The sequence below is a fragment of the Spea bombifrons genome, chromosome 2, assembly GCF_027358695.1.
Source record: "Spea bombifrons isolate aSpeBom1 chromosome 2, aSpeBom1.2.pri, whole genome shotgun sequence".
In the NCBI taxonomy this organism is placed as follows: domain Eukaryota; kingdom Metazoa; phylum Chordata; class Amphibia; order Anura; family Pelobatidae; genus Spea; species Spea bombifrons.
Genome location: NC_071088.1, coordinates 32,579,004 through 32,601,340, shown reverse-complemented (window position 1 = coordinate 32,601,340; position 22,337 = coordinate 32,579,004). Strand labels below are relative to the sequence as shown.

The 22,337-nt window shown below is 36.9% G+C and overlaps 1 protein-coding gene across 1 annotated transcript in view; it reads left to right on the top strand.

Moving 5' to 3' along the window:
* Positions 1 to 7,070: 7,070 nt before the first annotated feature.
* The window catches only part of ANOS1 (anosmin 1), a 72,717-nt gene continuing 57,450 nt past the window's right edge, over positions 7,071 to 22,337 (top strand). The window contains exon 1 of the mRNA XM_053457402.1: positions 7,071 to 7,351. Within this exon, the coding sequence (XP_053313377.1) occupies positions 7,130 to 7,351 (222 nt within the window). The 5' untranslated portion in view covers positions 7,071 to 7,129. The remainder of the gene's footprint in view (positions 7,352 to 22,337) is intronic.

Here is a 22,337-nt window from a genome sequence, read left to right as displayed (position 1 = left end):
CTGAAGGAATTACTTACAAAGCTCATAGGCTACCTTTTAGAACCCGTGACTAAGTGGTCAGAATTTAGTATCTTTCATTTGCAACAACAAGTATTATAGGATGCTGACTTCAGCCCTTGTATCGTGAACAAAGTATAATGAAGCAAGTATGTGAAGGGGTGGGAGTACCATATAAGAACATGAAGCAGCTGCTTCGGGTCACCATTAGTCGATAATGTATCAATTTTGCATTCTGTAGCTTATGTATAGTCTTATACTTTTTTAAGATGACTCCCTCTTAATCATTTTGCATAACGTATCTAAAATAGAGTTGTTCTCTGCAGGGTGGGGGATAACGAGGCATCCCTGGCACTTTAAGGCAAGCAATATTGTAAGTGCATCCGTGGGCCGGATATGTGCGGCCACACGTTACGTTTTATGCTCACATAGAATGCAGCAGAGCTTATCCAGTTGCTGGAACATTCATTTATTATTAAGTTTTCTAGGTGGAGCAGAACCTTTAGGTAACTACACCCTTTCCCAAGCTCACCAAAATGTTGCCGTTTTAGCTGATTTTGTCATCAAAGAACTACAAATGCTTTGTCTGCAAATTGTTTTACGTTACTAAGCCGCGAGATTCTTCCTGATCCCCTGTAATGGCCATCACAATCATTTAGCATTAACATGTACGTACAAAGCACTATGGCCCGTTGATAATATTGACACCAGTCAAAGTCCTATACAAAAATGTAGAAAATAAAAACGGAAAATTTAGAAAGCAAAAAATAGAAAAAGGAAAAGTATAGAAAAAACGAGCTGCGGAAGACAATATGAATGTATTTATCATGAGTAGAGAAAGATGATGGTGGAATGAGCAGTGTTATTTTAAGGAGCCTCATTGTGATGCTGATAATCACTCTCCATAGTCAAACTCTAGTTTTATTATATGGTTTTATACACCGTTTTCTCTTTCTGTCATGCTTTATCGCATACTCAGCTACCTAATACTGTGAGTAATTACATATTCCAATGGCGCACCAGTATAAAAGATAAAATCTTTACCCAAGATTACCTATGACCGTCATAATAAAGTACAAATGATACAATTTTAAGTGATTTGACCACAATAACAGTGAAGCAGTTGGGACACACTTAGGTGAAACATGAATTACACTTTTTAGTTAGTAAGAAAATAAACAGTGGAACAGCATATTTACATATACTGGGCCTTTATGGCCTATAAAATCTAACACACAAACAGCGTACTTTGTCGCGTACTAGAGGCCGGCTCTAGGTGTAAGCAGGTTTGGCTTACAGAGCCTACTTGAGTGATGCCATTTGCCACACTGTCACTAACTAGATCAAAGATGTCTTCTTAGCCAAAATTTCATGATTTTAGGCTTAAAACACTATACCATGGATTAGTTCACTTTTATTGTCATCTGTATAGGGATTTAATAATACCAGTTAAGTGCACTTATGTATGTAATTATCATGTAATTATAGGTTAACGTAAATAGCGTGACATACAATAAAACAACAAATGTTGACGGCACTTTTTTTTAGATAATGTGCAGACTACATTAGTTAATTGTGAATCAACAATGTCGACTTTAAATGGCTACAGAATTAGGTACAGCACCACCTACCCTGAGCTCTTAATGTAAGATTAAAATATCTGTGATTGCCAAAAAATATATACGGCTGTAATTTTACTTTTGGCCAGCAGGTGGCACTGCCTCCCACTGAACATCAGCACATCTCATAATTAAAGTTTGCTTTTATACCTTACAGCTAAGACCTAAAAATGGATTGCAATTCCTAACTTGTTTTGTCTCTATAAATAATGTTAGAATTTAATTAACTTGTTTAATAATTAAAACACATTTCATATATTTCTACACACCCGCATACTCTTGTATAAATCTGGGTAAATTCTTTTTTTTGTTTGTTTTCAGATTCATATTTATTTAGGATAAGATTTTTTAAGCCATGGCCCCCAAAATGTAAATTTTTTAAGTTTTAGTTATCTAAGGTGTATGTGCTGCAAATCATTTCTTTTACCAATAATAATGAACATCATCTAACAATGTTTGACTAGTTCGTGGTGCACCAACCTATTTTTAACTCTCTGCCAGTTTAATTAGAATAATGCATTGTTCAATTCTTCCATAAGCACATAAAAAACTTAGGTGTTATATATATATATATATATATATATATATATATATATATATATATATATATATATATATATATATATATATATATATATATATATATATCTATATATCTTATAGCGCTATACAGTAATTCCCAGGGCCTATTATGCACATGTATTAAAAAAAGTTGAAGAAAAAGATATAGAAAATCAGATTAAGTACAGAGAAAGATGCAGGTCTATTGAAAGGTAAGCAATTCCTTACAGTTGGCATTGTCTATTTCCAAATATATTGTCAATAGTGTATTTTGTATCCTCTATTTTATTTTGTGACACCCACTGTTTAATGTCCCATGCCTTATGAGGAGAGCAAATTCTTTGTTTCTATTTTTCAATGCTTTGCTGCTGTTCTATACGCATACCTGGGAACTTGTGAGCTCCGGCTACCCAGAGCCTACCCTTGGGGGACGCAGCCAGGACTGCCCACTGACCTCAATGGGCAGTTCTGCTAACAACGGTGGTGTTCCTGCTGATGTCAGTGGGTGTTCCCGCTGACATCGCAGGAAACACCCCCATTTAAAGGGGAAATAGGAAGGGAGTGGGACGTGTCAAGACCCCGCTCCCACAACCTGGAGGATTCGGGTGTTGACCCAGAGAACTGGAGTCCCGGAGTTCCCTGGGTCGACCCCTAGAGTTCCTAGGTATGCCTATATGTTATAGCTCTACTCTGTTTAATTATATATATAAACGTCATGTACTATGTGGACAGTGGTAGAAATGATCATAGATTGTAAACTCGCAAGAGCGGGGCCGTCTTCTCCTTCCGTACCAGTATGTTTAAACACGTGTTAATGTGACTTAAAATTGTCTGTTTAATATTGTAGCTGTCTCCTACTGTAACAGTGCTACGGAATCTGCTGGCGCTATAAAAAAAAATAAATGTAATGGAATAGTTATTCCAATCTCCGCAGCTGTGTGTGAGAGTGACCTCATGCAGAGCAGAAGTGATTTTAATATAGCCATCCAGTATATGTTGTTTATAAGCATAGGTAGTTAAAGGAGAAATCGTGGGGCAAATTGTTCCTCAAATTCAGCACGGCTGTAAATGTTCCTATAGTGGGGGTAGAGTGAGGATATAGAATATATACCTGCAAGCAAGAGTATACCTAAGTCTTCCACTGATGTATGATGAGTATTGGTCTTTGGGTTTACATATCAAGAAGAAACTTTGAGGCCTTAAAAGTTACTGAGTCTATGAACGCTAAACTTCTAAGACTATCTTCTCTAAGACCAATATTGGAATATCCTTTTTTTTTTGTTGTTCTGGTATACACCTTTTTGTTCTAGATAAATAAAGAAGTTATTTGGAATTGGGGTTAGGGAAAATAGGAGAATACAAAACATATCACTCTTTATATGTAGCACATAAAACCCAAGCTAAACACTTGGGCGAAAAGCAAAAACCAAAAGAGGTACAAATTTAGGACATGCCAACAGTGGCACTCACATAAATAATATGGATACTCTTACTATAGAATAGTGCAGTCATAAATAATATGGTTTAAACTCTGTAATAACAGGGACAAGCTCAATATTTAAGAATTGTCCTTCAAGGATGCATAGAAAACATGAGCAGGGCATTTTAAAATATTTTTCTGCATAAATGCAGAATTTTTTTTTTACGAACTGGCACAAATTATTGGCAATGCTTTTTTCCATGTAAAAAAAAACAAAAAACAATGTCTGCAAACATCAAACACCCCCCAAAAATTTATCCTTAACCATTTAAGTGCCATTGTGGTGTGAAATCCAGTGTAGAAGGCAGCAATACCTGTACAGCCTGATTTTTTAATGTACACTGCAGCCAATAACCCATCCGGGAAAGAACATTATTACACAGTGTTAGAATAAGGCGATGTGCTGATATATCTAATAAAAAGGTGGCTGATTTTACAGGAGTTTAGTCCATTTTATATTCGGTCTTCACTGCTCACTTATTTCTGTTGCTCTTCTAAATGTTCTCTTCGAAACCCTGAGATGAATGCAAACAATGCATATAGAAGCACATATCTCATGCGTGATACGGCTTAATTAAGACACAGTTATTGGTATGTTGCTAAATGTAGCTATATTGTTAGTTGCCTAGTCAAACAAGCAAGCAAAACCTGTAATGCGGCTAACGCTTGCGTTCTACGTTTTTGACGCAAAGTAGGGTGATATACTAAGTTACTGATGTGTAACTAAGGCATCGTTCACTAATAAGAGAGAGTCTTAGTGAAGCTCTAGAGTGTCAGCTTGCCAGTAGGGCTCTCTTTACCTAATGTATCGGTTTGTCTTGGTCTGTCGGTTCTAGCTTTTCATACCCTTTGAATATACGTATTGTAAGAATAGCTGCGGACTTTATGGCGCTATATAAATAATAGACAATAACCTCCCCATTAAAACTGGATGATATGACTTCGAATTCTACGCTCCAGGACTGTCTTAAAACCGTTTCTTTTTGCTCCACAACGGTTAGAGCTGCTATAATACGCAATAAGCATGGAATTCCATACACCATGGGATATTTAATTAAATGTCTACCACATAGTCTACAGCTATCCACCCCCAGAATATGGACCTGTGAAAGAAATTGGTGAAGTATTATAACATGCGTTATGATGTTAATTTGCCAGATCTGATTTATGGGCACCAAGAGATTTTAAGTCTTCTGAAAATGATAAATGCTGTAGCTCAGGCTTAATAACATTATTCACTTTGAACAACCATGAGTGCAACGTATTTTTTCCCCAAATCCATAAACTAGAACTGGTAGTACACCTTAGCTTCAAATCTAACCTAGCATTTAACACATATATAGAAACATGAAAACACGGAATTTGACGGCAGATAAAGAACCATTTGGCCCATCTAGTCTGCCCATTTTTGCTGCTGTAAAGACTCAGACCTTAACCGGTCCTTGGGTTTGTCTGACAGCAAAATAGCTCTTTGTAACCACTGTATTTTAAACATATCATATCACATGAATGAAAGGCTGATGATTAAAGGTGCATTTTTTTGCATTAGAAAAGCTATTCCATGTACTGCTCAATGCCCAAACACTTCCTAGGAATAATTATTTCAGTAAAATGTTGCCTCTTTTTTAGGGATTACTTATAATGTGGCACAAAAGCAAGCATGGGGTTGTTGCCCTAGAAACTGAAAAAGGTGCTTTTTTCCCTGTGATTAAATCTTAAGAAAAAATTATAATTAAAAAACAGATCTGCTAAGGTTTGTTTGCCTGTGCAATTTATATTTTGTCTAAGTGTAACGGTGCCTTTCATATTGATATATTGATAATGATCAAACTTTTTCCATCTAGTTGTGTTACAATTGCACACCGTAAGCTTTTTGAGAGCTAAAGGCTTCTTACCTGTGATGAATTTCTGCAAAATATTACTTTTAAATCAGATTAACCCCTTCATGACCAATGATGTACAAGGTATGTCATGAAAAGACGTCACTAGAGGATCAATGACGTACTTGGTACTTCATGTGTTAAAATCAGTCCCATGTCGGTGATCGCAGGGACACCGCTGCACTCTGACTGGAGTGATCGGTCTACGGTCTACTGCTACAGCCAATCACATGCAGCAATACAGTTAAATGACAAGGGCCGTGCTTGTAAGCATTGCTTTTGTCTCTGTTCTCTGACTTTCTCCTTCTTACTGTGAATGTGACCTGCAAGGAGACAGAAAACAGTTGAAGTGATTCCCTAGGTCTCAAGACCAAGGTTTAAAATAAATAAATAAATATTTTCTTTTTACGTTATTTCTTTACCTTACCTGAAGGGGTTAATATTTTAGATAGGGTTAGGTTTAGAGTTAGGAAGGGGTTAAAATAATAACCTAAAAATTAGAAACCAAAAAAAACAAACAAATTAAATTATAGGAATTTAGGGTGGTTTTAAAATCAGGGCACGTTAATGTATACATATTATTATTTTTTTTTTTCATTTATACCAGCAGTAAAACCGTTAATAAATAGTGTTTAATTAATAATTTCAATTTCATTTCTTACATATCCTTCGTATATATAGATATGACTTACAGAGCCCTTTCTGTGCCACAAAATTAAATATAATGTGGGTATAGAAAAATGTGGGTGAGAAAATAACAGTTGAAGAAAAACACAAAAAAATGCTCTGGTCCTGCAGCGTATAATGGCTCTGGTCCTTAATGGGTTAATATGGTAAAATAACTTTAACGATCAAAACAAAAAGGCATAAATAGTGACGGTTTTGTTGGATTTGTGTACAGATGGGGATAGAAGGAAGGCACACAATGCAATATTTAATTTTTCCTGCCCTGCTTTATATAAGAACCTATTTCTCTTGCTGCATTAATTTGATTAATTCTTTCCTTTCCGCCGTGTTAGACGTAAAAAAACCCAAAAACATCAAATCTGGTAAAGAGGATACTTTTTTGGGGGTAACTGCAGTATAATAGATTGCATGCTCTTGGAACTATCTAGGGCACTTCTTCAGGTACTACCACATTTCCTTCATACAAAACACACATTTTCTCCCTCTCATGTTTGTTGCATATGCCACACAATTCAATTCAATTTAACTCCTTCTGTCGAATAACTTTAGAAGTAACTGCACTCTCTTCATTCCCCATGTCATTTCTTTCCTGTCTCTTGCAATTGCATTATCCTCTCATCAGCACACCAAAGCTGCTGTCAATCATCGGCCCCTCTTATCCAATAAGGCTGCAGTCCTGTCAGATTGAGCCCGCCCCCAGGAGGTGCAGCTGCCCGGAGAGGAGGGGGGAGAAGCTCCGGGAGGAGGGGGAAGTGGAGCAGCTAAAACCCAATAGAGTTGAATGATTGAACTTTCTTTTTTAGTTTCTGCAGCTCTGTAGCCTGTATCCCGCTTCCCACACAGCCAGTCAGGCACAGGGGGAGCTTCAGCACCAATCTCATCCTCTGACTGAACACCTGAAGAAGATGGGGCTGAAAGATCATGGCTGGTCTTTGACCCTTTTCTTGTGGATTATGTTGCTGTGGGGCAGCTTTGCTGTTACCAAGTCAGCTGCATCTGCCGCTGCCTCTTCTGCTCGCAAACAGGACGAGACTCTCTCCATGCTCAGTGTTTACAGAGCAAGATGCACGTCAAGGTGCCTGAGTCTGCACATCACTCGCATCTCAGCCTTCTTCAAGCACTTCCAGGTACATTAGCCTCCGATACAGCCCGTCCGCGGGTTCGAGTACCCCCTCAGCCCCCTGCCTGTGTCATCATTTCTCACTCGCATGAATGTTATTGCATTATCTGGGTCCTACAGACAAGCATTACTTGTAGGTCCGAGTACCCCCTCAACCCCCTGCCTGTGCCATCATTTCTCACTCACATTAATGTTATTCAATTATCTGCGTCCTAGAGACGAGCATAACTTGTAGGTTCGAGTACCCCCTCAACCCCCTGCCTGTGCCATCATTTCTCACTCACATTAATGTTATTGCATTATCTGGGTCCTAGGGACAAGCATAACTTGTAGGTTCGAGTACCCCCTCAACCTCCTAACTGTGCCATCATTGCCCATTCCTATTCATTTTAATGAATGATTTGCGTTCTAGAGACAAGCAAAACTGGTGGGTTCGGGTATCCCCTCAACCCCCTGACTGTGCCATCATTTCTCACTCATATTGAGTTAATTGAATTATTTGCGTCCCAGAGACAATCATAACGTGTGGGTTCGATTCCCCCTAACTGCTTCATCATTCCCCCCCCTTGTTCATTTAATTTAAATTATGTGCATCATGGAGACAAATTCCACTCCAGTGCATTCATATACTACTGAATAGGCTGAAAATACACCCACCTGTGCTATGGATTTCTGTTAACTTTCAAAGGCATGTGCCTTGGAATAGTATCTGCATCTACTGCATCCTTATGATTAGAAGTCATAATGCCAACTTCAGGGTTTGGCACTTGTCTACCCACTTTATTTTATAAAAAAAAGGCTAAAATAATAATAATAATAAAAAAAATTAATTATATATACAAATTACTTTTCAATAGAGACTTTTATGAAGATAATACACATGTTGAGTTTGTAGTTTTGCTGCTGAATCTTGTTCTTAAAATATTATTGTTTCTGAATATGCTTTCCAAATATTATTACGGTATTGTTCCTGATTATTATGATTCAAAACAAATGTATCATTTGCTTGCTTAAAAGTAGTTACGTTGGTATTAAACCTTCTGTTGTTTGAGGGTTGTTGGGTGTTCTGCATGAGACTCAACACTGCATAAGCTGTATAGATCCTGAAATATACATTACCCTCCACTGAACCTGTCCCCAGTGATCTAGATGGCAACAGTCATGTTTAAGAATCTTAATGCTGACTACTAATCAAATTGTTAATAAATGTCTCAAAATGCATTATGCTTTTCCTTTGTCGTTTGACAATGTGACGTCATAGTGTTGTCTCGTTACGTATGCGTTAGCGTTAAACCTTTTGCGTTGTTTTGTGTTAAAAACTATGAGTCTTGGTTTTTTTTCATTAGAACATTGATTAAGTAACAAGTTTAACTCTTACAGAGTCGCATAACACTCATTACATTACATTTATTTATATAGCGCTGTTACTATGGGGGGGGGCAGTGAAAATACATGACAATTTAAAGCATGCTGTTGCAAAAGGAGAAGAGGACGCTACTCTTGTGAGTTGACAATCCATTTACGAGGAAGGTTAGGTAGAACAGCTTTGTAAAAGTTTTCAGGGATTTTTTCCCACTAAAAACAGCCTGATTTTAATTAATTCATTTTTATTTATTTATTTATTTTTAAACCAGACTGGAGAAAATAAAATACATTTGTAGAAAATAAAATAAATTTAGAAAAAAATGTTTTTAATTTAAATATATGTTTACGAATAGAACAGTATGAAATACGCTATTTTATTGGCAGACTGTTTTCATAGAATTATTTACATGGCGGTTTTATGACACCTGTTGGCTTTTTACAGTGACAAATGCCACCTCTGTGGTCAGCCTGAGCATACTGCAGCCATAAAAAAAGAGGAGATTGCCCTAATGATTATAGGTTTGTTTAAAGGCATCTCTAGCTGCAAGCGTATAATTGGTAAACCAGCTCTGATTTTAATCTCAAGGCTGTATTTTATTCTACACAATATATGTGCCGACCTATTAGCCTGTGGAATCCATATAATTATCATACGACCCTTGGGGTAACAAACTTCTTAAAACTGTCTTCAATTGTCACTTCTAGCCACGTTATATACGTTCTATACCTGTGTATTCGCTTTGCCAATAACATAGCTTTGGTTTTTCTGGCTGGCTGTCAGGTAGTATATGAACCACACATGTCTTAAACATATCTTAAAAGGAGGCAAACTTCAATTATCTGCTCACAAAATGACGTGTATTATGAAATATGACATTTTCTATGATTTTCTTTGTAATCTGAAACAAGATCTAGGCCTGCTTTTCATTTAAGAACAGAGCCCTTTCAAAACATTGGTAATAATGCTTACTTTAACCCATGAGACTGCATTGCCAGACAGTTATCTATTCATGAAAGGGATTGCTTAGCGCTGGAAGCTGTGTAGGAGGTATTCTTTTTTTTTTTTTTTATAGTATATTTGCAAATCTGAAACAGGCACATGCTTGTCAGCAGAGATTTCTGAATTGTTTTCTTTTTTTAAACGTATAAGGACAATTTCAGAGACCTGTCAATCATTCATAATCATGCTTTTAAAAAAAAAATAAAAAAAAATAGAAAAACTGTCACCATATTTTCACATAGAACCCCGAATTAAGATAATTATGTTGCCTTTTGATAATATCAGGAAAAAATAACCATTATGATAAAAAAATGAAATTAGATCTCAAGTATTTAGTACCCATATGAACCATTTTTTTACATTTCATGGTTGGAATTCTAATAAAACTAGTTCTGCTTGTTAAATTACTTCATCATTTAAACCTCTATTTGCTTACTTGGCACAGCAAGCACTTCTATACTGCTTTAAAGACTATTCTTCAAACACTACAAGTTCATTTTTAATGTTAAAGTGAGAGTGAAGGACCATGTAGACCCAAGCTCTATTTGTCCTCCAACCCTAATTGTTATCAGTCTTCCAATATCGGCATTTCCGCGCTTTTGTAATTCAATGTTAAACCAATACTGGATAGATAACAATGTGTAACATTGAGTTTCATTCTCTCCTGTCAAGACTAGTGGTTTTATTACTTTAGCTGATGGCTATTCATTTTCTGGCACTTTGGAGAACAAATAATGGACTGGATTCAACGTAATTGAATAGCAATTCTTGCATATATTGCATTGGAAAAAAAAACAAAAAAACATTTGGTCTAGGGTCTGGAGTATTGTTGTTGAGTTATTTAGGGTCATTTTATCCACAGCATTGAATGTATAAGTGCTGTGTATAAATGTTGACTAGTAGCCACTTGGCATAATTGCATAGTATGATACTTCAGTATAGGGCATTAGCTTGATGTGAAGATACATGAATTAGTAATCACGAGTTTGGGTTAGAGATTCCTATTCTAGAGACCCCCCCCCACTAATATATTCATATTCAGCTAATTAACTTCATAAGCAAAATAATTATGTTGCAAAAGAAACTTGATTTTAATTATAGCTTAGCAGTACAATTAGGTATATGTGCAGCCTTGATGGAAACATTTGCTTTCTATCATTCTGGGACTCCTTTGGGTATAGTCGAGCGGTAAAAAAGATTGTGCGTCAGTGTCAGAACTACCAAGTATTGGTTGACTAAATTGGCTCAAGCTATTAAGCCGACGACTTAGTACGTGGATAATTGCCCCTGCCATAGAGCAGAAGAAGAAGAAGAAGAAGAGCTCAGATTTACTCCCAGTTGTGGAACTGTGTTGTTCGTTAATGTGACGCACAAACGTTGTTGGATTGGCAAGGATGTGACAATCCTGATGTGACCTTAAGTGCTTAATGCATTAAGCGCCCAACCAGAATATGAAACCTTTTCTTTTTATAATGCTGCTTACTGAAAATACAGCTGTGTTGGGGTTTTACAGTGTACAGCTGTTGTGTGTATGTTCACTATTGTGACATAGCTTTCAAGTCACCAGCATGTAAAGTGCTGGCTCGCATTTTTTTTTTTGGAAAAGACCATTTGTTTGTAACCATTTGGCCACTTAGTATAACTGATACGTGGATGTAGAGCTCGCTAACTCAAATGACCTTTTTTTTGCAATCCTAATAGTCTTAAATAAATTGTAGCTCGTAAGTAGAAAGACACAGTGGGATCTATCTAATGGAAGAAGCTCAACTCCCTTTGTAAGGTTAAATACATTAATACGAGTTGGTAATGAAGATTTTTTTAGGCAAACTATGCGCTAAAATGGTACAGAGAGCGGAAGCTTAGCTTCGGTAAATGACTGGATGTTGAAAGTTAATTTATGTATGATGTATAGTAAATACACCAATTTAACAAGAGAGAATGATCAGGAGTCCATAGAGAGTTCAGATACAGAAAGAACTACAGCTAAGGACTAAGCCTAGGGAATAATAGGTATAGTAATAAATAAAGGAGACCCATAATATATAAAAATATATTTACTTAAAAAATATATATGTATATAACAGTTTTATTGTCTAAAATTTGGAAAGCTGTGCATTCTCTTCTGTCTCGTATATCCAATTAACCTTATGTTTTGCTTCGTTTGACCTTTTTCCACTTAGACAAAACAATGATTGAACTCTCAAGTACGTTAAGCAAATGAAATCTAGCAAAGCTGGCATTTTTGCCCGTCCTCTAAAGGAAGGAAAACATAAAAACATAAAACACCACCAAAACTATTAGGACCAATTTTCAGTTTCTATGGCAACAGCGTATTAGCGCCTGCATTTGTGTCACATGACAAATGTTCCCGGCAAAAATGATCAATGAAGCAAATTATTTATGGGAAATGTTGGGACACAACGCTAGCCGTGATGTTTCTACATTTTGTTACACTTTGCTTCAATTCAGCGGAATAGATGGACCAGCGCCTTTAATGCCCTGACAGACTCTTGGATTAAACAGTACTGGTTTGCTTTTCTCTCGCGGTACTTCTCAAATATCAATCTGTTACTGTGAACTAGATGAATGATAAAGATGCTCTGTCACACACATATCCATAACTGTGTTTACATTCCACTGACATCAAATGAGATCATGACAGCTTTGTGTTTGGATGATATAGTAGACTGTTATTGCAGTATATCGTTTGTAATTCAATATCACAGTAAACGCGTGTGTGTGTCCTATCTATCTATCTATCTATCTATCTATCTATCTATCTATCTATCTATCTATCTATCCAACCATTCGTCTATCCAATCCATATATCTATAAATTCAGCATATTATTACATATAATTGACTTTTTGTGTATCAATTCGGTGGTCCGTATACATAGACGTGTACATAGACACATACAATGCATACATTGGGACTGGGCTTCCCTATAATACGTGGGGATTTCTGTGTGCAATGAGGCACCGGCTGCAGTTGTTGCAAAGCCATCTGGTATAGGATACGTCTCATACTTTTAATATTTGGTTGGGCTTTGAGCTTGGAAAGTTCAGTTACCCAAGAGCACATGGACACAAGCTGGACCTTGTAAGGGCAGATGCCCATTTGGACACATATATACGTAGCATTTGAGTTCTAGCATTACAGCCCCGGTGAAATCATTAAGTAAGTGAGCTTGTCGATGAGTATTCCGCGTGTATAGAGGAAGAACGAGGCAGGCACCGTCTCTTTGATCTAGTCAGCTGCTTGCCTGTTGTGGCATGCTGTACAGCTAAGGCAAACAGTAAGGGCTTTACACTGAATGGATTGTACACAAACACACGCACCACGAGTGGAATTGAAATTGACTTCGCTTATTTGCCAAAATACCTACTGATTTAACTTAAAAGAGTATTTGGAGAGCTATTCCAAACAAGTAAAATCAATAGCCCATTTTTCACTCGGGTTTAGGGAACGTATTTAATAAAAGCTTTTCTTTTTCAACACTTTCATTTAATGTAGTGGAGGATGCTCTGTATCAATAGCTATTCTGTCACCAGAATAGAAGCTTTAATCTTGCTGCTTGTTCCTTTGACTGTTCCTGATGTATTAAACAGTGTATCTTTCAATCACTTTAATGCATAATTGTTTAACTTGCTGTTCCCTATTTGCTTTTTAGAAAACAAATCTTGGTTTCTGAGACTCCAGCGTAGTCTTATAAAGAAAAAACAATCTACTTATGAATATTAATAATATTAATAATAATTAATCATATAGTACATATGCCAAATTATATAAAGTTCCACTGATCACAAGGTATTATTTATACATACAACATATGTGCAAACGTTTCTCATTATGCCTGGGAGTAAGAACAGAGAAAACTAATGAAAATGTAGATTTTTTTGCATGAATTGTTGTTGTCTTTAACATTCTTTAATATATATATGTTCATTGGTTATATGATATCTGATATCTTATTGCCATTAATACCCCTTTGGCACAAATACTGTAGATGTTCTTTGATTACAAAGGACAGATTTATAAACTGGTTTTATGGATAAAAAAAAAATATATCTTCCAAAAACACACATAGAGTTTAATAATTATGGCTGGTTGGGATTTTGGTAAAGCAGCATTTTAGAGAAAGTTGGTGGACCATGGGTGGGACCGGCTATTGTAAAACGTTAGCTAGGCCTCCAACATTGGTCCTAGTTGGCATAGTCTTGTAGAAACATAAGCTCTAAATAGGAAAATATTCTTATATTATGTAGAAAAAGCAGTTGAAGCCGCACAGTTCTGACAAATAGACACATTTCGTTCAATTGAGAGGACATTTTACTTGTCAGTTTCACATACAATAGTCCATGGGTCACTTTAATAAGGTAGCCATCTGTGATCACTTGCGCTGGGTTGTCCCATGAGATTTTGTTATCTCCTCTCCCAAATCTCTTTGTAAAAATCCCCTGTAATTGACATGGATGGACACAGTACCCATGTAGGTTGCATCCTAGTAGGTTCTCCCGATTGGTTTTTCCATAGGCCTAAACTGCACCTAAGGATATAGCACTATCGGTGAAGAACATGGAACCTGTCCTTAGATCTATCATGTTTCTAGCTATAAGGTTTTTTTTTTTATGGAAGAGTGGGTTGAATGTGTAAAGAATTTTTCTGTCGATAATTAGTCTAGATAAGTGAAAAGTATACAACACATTATGTATTATCTCAAAATCAGACAGCCACAGCTAATGACCCGATGACCTTAGTCATTTGATATGAGAAATGTATTGACTTTTCAATTGATTATTTCCTTTAAACATTTATTTTCCTTAACAGATGATAAATGATAGCGGGGTCATATCGACCTTGCCCAATTATGTCACAGCCAGTCTATGTCAGAAACTAAGGATTTCCAAGGAACTCCATGTCGGAGAATTCTCCTATATGAACAAACATATTCAGTACAATACGGCCATGTAACAGCTGAACAAGCCATCTCCAGTACTATAACAAATAAACATTGCTATAAATCATCTGCTTGTCATTAGTTTAATATGTTGACTGAGGTACAGTAGATATTTGCAATAACTTGCGTGCAAACACACTTTCCCGCACGTTGTATAGTAAATTAGGTATTCGCCCTTAACGAGAACTAATACATTGGACAAGGTTCAAATCAATATTGCACATTTTGGGAATTATATATTGTGTAAGTCATTTTTCATGTTCTGTCCCTACGTCGGGGTGGTTCTATATACACACGGTGTCAACACTGAACAAAATAAAATCTCATTATTGCAAAGTACAGCCAAGGGGCGTCATTTCATAATCCAGATGTTTTTATTGTACTGGAATTGAGTTTTGAGTTCCACATAAGGTCATCATTCTTGTCTGTAAAGTAATGAATTATTTACCCTGTGTACAAATTAATTTTGCCATATATATATTTTTTTCTTTATGTTACAATGCGTATGTTTTATGCCCCTGAGTTAGCTATTTTTGTAGATGGAAATGAAAAAATGAAAAAAAAAAAAAAAATCTCTTATGTAAATGTACATGGCCTAAAGGGAAAACATTTGCAGAAAAGTATCCGTTTATGATTTCTTCTACAAAAGTGTAATGTCCTCCTCTTCCCATTTTGTGTTTAATGGGTATGTATGTACTTTCAGTCTTCTAGTATGTATTAATTTAATCAGAAAAGTAAATACATTGGAGGCGTCCATGTATCCTTGATATTAGTATGATATTATAGGGGGTTGGGGGTAGGAGGACAGTTGGGCAGGGAGTCCGCATTGGTTAAATATTACTGCCTTGGAGAAAGGGGAGAATGATCCAGAGATCTTGACAAGCAACGCTTCATGGGTCAAACCCGGAGAGTTCCCAGGTATCCCAATAATATTACTATAACAGTGTTCTTCTATCATTCTATGTATCTGGATATTATACTATAACTGTGATAGCCAACCTTATCTCAAGCTGGGATTGAGCCCAATGACTGGCTTTGCCCAGCTTGTGAAAGATAAAAAAGCCAAGCTGGCACAAACTCCTCTTCTTGTTCAGCATTGACTTCTCTACATTTCCCTATTGTGCAAGGGAGTCTGGCTCGGCTCCTGCCAGGCTTGATACACTAAGCCTGGGGTGAGGATTTGTCCTAGCTGGATCGTCTACTTCTATGTTATACTTGAAGTTAAAACAGACCCTGCACCATTTCCAGCTAGTCAGATGATTTTATACGGTAAGGTTTAATGTGCCTGCTTGTTGTAAACACAGAATTCATCACAGTTTACAAAGTCCCCAGTGATTTTAGTGCATACTATTGGCAGCAAACATTTCTTTTCATGTAGAAATACATGCGCTATCTTAAATAATGCAGAGCAGAGTCAGCACGCCTCTGAACTAATCCTCAGTTGAAAACATTAACTTCAAAGCAAAATCTAAATAACTCTCTGTAGATTGCAGGTTTAACTGAACTGTGGCATATTTGCAATATTGTATATACTAGCTTTTACGTGTGCTATACTGTGTTCAAAATGATAATAATATAAAATTATATATCACAAGCACCAGAGGTTACCGCTATCCTTAGGGGCTGCAAGAGCAAGATCCTTTCTTGGATAGTTCCTTAACATTTTGCATAGTGTTAGATATTGTGAAACTAAGGCTGGTTTGGGGCCTTTTTTAAATTTAAATACAGATTTTCTTCTATTGATGTCATTTAGCTAAACGAGCTGTGTTTTGCATGATAAATGCCTCTTGTTTAGTTTGCTGTTGGCTGGTACTCTAGGATGATGGCCAATAGTCTCTGTAGAGTGCAAAGCAGGTGTAGGCTTTGGGAACTGACAAATTAAGCATAATGGAACGGTTCTGTTAAAAAATTACATGACTGTTCTTTTAACTTTTAGCTTTTCATTGTAATACGTAGTTGTCCTTTTAAGTGTCATTGACCTGAGCTGCTTCAGTGCATCAGTGATCCCTCTATATAAAGGGGCTACCTGTACCTTTAATACTGTCCATGGGTTGCTTTGTGTTCCTTGTTAAATGCAACATCAGATATACTGTGATATTTCTATAAACTCTGTATATTTTTCTTCGATGTATGTTACTTACAGTACCTGATTCTGGCTCTATTACAGTAGGGTGAATGCTGGCTTCAGAGGAAAAAATCCCCCCAAAACTGCCTAATGTTTTAATTGCAGTGAATTTCCCGGAGATACATTTTTGTTTGAGGGAATTCTGTTTCTGAAGTCAATTTCTACTCTGATGCAACAAACAGATCACTTTCATGTAAGATAAAAAGATTGGGTTCCTAATACCCTTGGGGTGCATTCTAAAGAGACCATCTGCCCTCCCCACCTTCAAGATGCCCAGACCGCTGGGTTCTCCACATCACCCTAGTTTTCTTGACCCAAGGAGTGCCTTTCCTCCTATAATCCCCCCCAAGATGGTAAAGTGGCAAGAGCAGGACCCTCTTCTCCTACTATGCACGCATAACCTAGCATTTAGTGTTCATATATAATATAAGATTGATAGATATATAATGTCAGACAAAATGTTCTTCCTGCTTTAGTGACAGTTTAATGATTGAAACGTGTGGGTTTCAAATGGTCCAGGTCACACTGCACTGCCATAGTAATTGGTGTGAAAGAGTGACCTTAGAGATTAGCAGATAGAGCTACTTGGAATGGTGAGCTAGACAGCTGGCTAACTTCTCAAATTTCCAGTAGCTTCTTCTAGGTGGAGTCACCACAGTTCATTATTACTTTACCATATAACATGGGTAGGGAAGGAACGATGTTTGGTGAAATATGTTTTCAATGGAGTCGGCAGAGCTTCCTGAGCCGAGTTTGCCTGCTAAGAGTGTTACACTCACACATAAGACCTATTCTAGTGTCAGTAGTGGGTTAAGTCTGGGATGCTGGATTTAAGGTCAGGATTTTGGGGTATCCCATTATGAGCACAGTCAGCTCAATTAAACAAATTAAAATAGGTTCAATCACTTTTACTCAAGCAACGTTATACAGAATTCTTGTCCTGTTTGTAATTCGATAATAGCGTGGCTCATCTTTCTGGTGCTGAAAGGGTGGAATGACAGTCAAGGAATATTAAATAGCAATGAATAACTAAAAAAAGCATTGGGTTGGTAAAAAATAAAATAAGAACATAATTTTTTTAAAAACAAAAAACTCAGAATGTAATTAACACAACTAGTTTTATATTGATTAAATGAAGGAAAAATCTAACATTACGGGCCTTTGAGTAAATGTATGCTTTTAGGTGCCCTGCTAGCTTTTCAAGTCGTATTCCTAAACCTTATTTCCCCCCCATGAGCTGTTGTATAAGATCCCCGAGCACCCTTATCTCCCTCAGTTTTAATCACCCAGGCTCATAGTCCTATCCCTATAAAACTTTACTTGCCTCCTCTTTCTACAGCACAATAAGTTTATGGGTATGGTACACATGGCAACTATAGGTTGAATGCTACAGCTACCCGATTTGTGATCAACCCAGAGTCAGCCTGTATGTGCCCTCAGTAGTGTTCTCATGGACAGAGGCTGGTGGTTCCATGCGCAAGCTGCTTTGGGTCCTACTTGGCTGTCCTTTTTGCCCTTACCACTCACACTGCTACTATAGCACATACTGCAGCACTCTTTACCAACCACACTAAACCATAACAGGAGCATTACCATTTTCTAGACTCTCAACTCGGTCTTAGTCGTTCCTCTTGTGGACAGCTGCTTAGAGCAATCACTGGTTTATTCTTATCTCCTTAATGTGCACATTGGAGGTCTGTGCTAGGCTACTGTACAAATACCTCAATGAAGCTTCACTCAAGGCTCTCCGCTAGGATCATAGGGAACCTTCTACTGATCAGGGGAATATGCAATATGTGAAATAGTTTTTCATAGATGGGTCGACACTGCTAGCGCGTTTGTGTGCATGCTGGTGTTTTATGCATAACTTGATCAAGAAGTAAGTTGACAAAACCAGATGAGGAGCCGGGAGAATGGAGACCTTTTTGAAACACCTGATTTCTGTATTATACTGTATTCTACATGGTTTAGTAGCTATATGAATCCCATATTGGAATGTACCTGTTATCAAAAATCCTTTAGGGGTAAGGGCCCCTAAACATTCAGAGCTGGCTCTGAGAAGAACAAATGGATAATTTATTACTGTTTTTTTAATAATGTAATTTTTATTGCCATATAAGAAAAAAAGCCATCAGCATGAAAGTTGGGGAAACTGAGTGTAGAAGAAATATTTCAACATCCATAACCCCCCCGGTATATTATCTCCTTGAGCCCCCATCTCTCGGATTTTGCAGTAGGAACTATGATAACATACAAAGACTGACCACAATATTCTGGAGGACAAACCAGTTGGATTGGGCCCCCCTCCCATCTGCCCTGTTGTAATGGGCCATATTTACTGTTAACTCTTCCCAAGTCCCATCTTCTACTACCCACCGATTCTCAATCCTGTATTTTCATCATAGTATACTTAATATACCCTTTGAGTTGGGTACATCTGGGTGAGAAGAACACAGTGATTGCTGATACATGTGTAACCCTCATTTAGCCCCTGAAGAAGGCATGTGCACTTGGGTCCTGCCTTATAATTCTCTGTAAAGATGGTCTTCATAACATTTATTGATGTGAGGTGATGAAAAAAATAAAGAATTTAGCTTCGACAGGAAGAAGTGCCTGGGATTAGGTGGCAAAGTTCGGTTAAATATCAGGAAATGTGTTTCAGAGCAATCTCATGAGAATACATCAAGCGATTGATCTGCCCGCCACATACAAGTAATGCTTAATCAAGGCTTTAGTATACGCATCATTGTGTACAAACAGTGCCCTGTTTGTTGTGACATTATGCCACCTGTTCTAGTCTTGCTTTTTAAACAAGTTGAAAAATCCAGAGGGAAAAGGCAACACTAACAAAAAATTACAAAGCATAAATGGGTACTTTTACACCACAGGCTGTGGGCTCCATATTTAGATGGCAAGGAAAGATATGTGATCCTGGAGTCACCGATCTTAGAGTTCCCCGTCTGCCAAGACCCTTCTCATTAGGAAATGTATGATGACCTCTGTGAGTTGAGAAAAACAAGCAGCGGGGGGTCTCGAAAAGTGTTCCATCACCAGGCCGGTGGCTCTGAGCTACAAGATCTTCGCTGGTAGTCCCTTTCAACAAATTAAGTTACTGTGCAGCAGATCTCACGCCTTACAACTTAATTCCTAGAGAGTGAGATCAGTACCAGATGTTATGCTTTTAGATTTGTGTGATAATATTATTGTTCCAAATAATTACTACTCAAAGTTGTGAAACTGTAAAAAAAGTGCGTAAGCCAAGGATCTCAATGTAGCATTTAGGCACGTTTCTAAATTCTTAAGAAACAAGAATAAAGTAGTGACATCACAGGTCTAATAATTTTATTCTGTTTTCCGTGCGCGCGCTTCCAGAAGCTAAATCAAATCCACGTTGACCTACATACGCACATACATTTAACACTGAATGTTATGGTTTGCGACCTCACCTCCTGCATAAACAAACTGAGAACCCTATGCATTGGCTAAATTTAACCCCTAAAAAGCTCTACCATATAATTAAGCGATGATCATAACTGCTTTCAAAATTTGTGGAGAAAGCAATCAAATGCCTGTGTGTAATTATATGGAATATTAATTCACTGAATACCAGGAAGATAAATTCAAATTCTAATTCTTTTTATTTCCCCCTATAGAATAAATTCTTTTTTTTTTTTTTTGGTCTTAATTTGAAATGCTGGATTTACCTCATATTTATACATTCTGTGAATATGAAATAATCTATGTATATTATTGATCGTAGGTCTCAGGGGGCATAGGTAAGGACTCTAATATTCCAATAGCGTTGTTAAAGCCATCAGTGTGACTTGTGGAACATTTGGGTGGCTGACTACCTTATATTAATGGATTCCAGAAAGAATAATAATTTTTTTACCGGTCATCGTATGGTTATATTTGTAAAGTATTTAAATATATAGACATTAATGCAGCCTTGTAGTCTATCTTCTTTAAATGCTAGGAATCTATGTACATTTTCAGAAGACTCTCGACTTGTGCACATGGATGGATTAAAAAAGTACATATCATAGAATAAATGACCTGTAACAGGTTTATTTATAGTCAAAGAGGGAACTGTTTAAATACTGAACAGGTTGCTGCGTGTTTCAATTCCAATTAATGATTAAAGTAGCACTGCGGATAAGAAAAGCATGCTAACACTCTGATTTATGGTTCAAAATGAAGGTAGAGTGTTCAGGTTGTCCAAGAGACTGGAAACAGCCGCGTACCAATTCTACTCACAGACTAGCTGATGCTAGAACATGTCATGGTTTCACTTAGCCAAACCATTATTTGCGTTCCCTGACGTGTTGCGCAAATAAGACTTAGCAGATCTCTCATTTTTATAATTCCTCTGAAGGTTTAATCAAATAAAAGCAACACAGAAATGTTATCATTTTTTTTTTTATGGGTAAACCTGTCCGTGCTAGCTTTTGTGTCACATGGCAACTTACTGTTCCCATGGAAAATTATAAGTGAAGCAACATTTTAGATGATTAACCCCTTAAGGACTTAAACCTTGGGCTTGGTCGTAAAGGGGTTAAAAAAATATTTGCAGGAAGGGTTTAGACTCTCAACAGTACTGGGAAATACATTTGTACTTTTGCAGTTAATTGAAAAAAAAAAAAAGATATTAAAATCAGCAGAGCTGGTGGAACAGAACTCCTTTTTAAATTGCTTGTAGGTCAATATTCTCACTTTTATTATCCAAGCTGGTGAGAGTGGATTGGATTCGGCAACACCTGATGGAGGCACCTACCTGCGTGATATAGTGAACTCGTTCCTTGGATATATGCATAAGGACGTGAACAAGTTAAACTATTTAAAATATCCTTTATATCTTTTATTTGTTGGAATATAGCTTTTTTTGGTCGTGATTTTGAGGGATATAAAACACATGGTTAATTCCGTTTTTTTATATTATACATTACATTGATTCTCGTACTTTTACCCTTCATTTATATTACAACATTAGGAAACAGATTTAAAGTATGCATAATTCTTTCTCCAAGGGTGAAATGTAGCACAGACAATTAGTAAGTCAAAACATTCATTGAGTAATTAAATCACTGTCCTACTGGTGACTGGTAAGTCAATTAATTAGAGAGTATGGAAAATCCATAATAATGTGATTTCCTTTTTGTTACACTGCAGTAAAAAGGCAGCAACTGAAACGACTTTTACAGAAATGTTATGGACACAACTGAAAACATCTGAACTTGTAGGGCTGGGCTTTTTTGTGTGGAAATTGTATGAAATCTTGGTTTATGAGATTCTACAGAGACCCCGTCCCCTGAAACCAAAATAAATAAATGAAGTAAATCCAGTATTAGTTATTAAATCCATTTTTTTCCCCAGTATCGCTTTCTTGGTGTGTTTTTTGTCAATATACATATTTATGTTACTATGACAAGTTTCTAAAATAAACTGCTATTGATTCATTTCTGCATCCGCTCAGTAATTCCTGAGTGAGTTCAGGTCATGGTGACATCACTGGTGACATCATACCATGTTACATCGGTAACATGC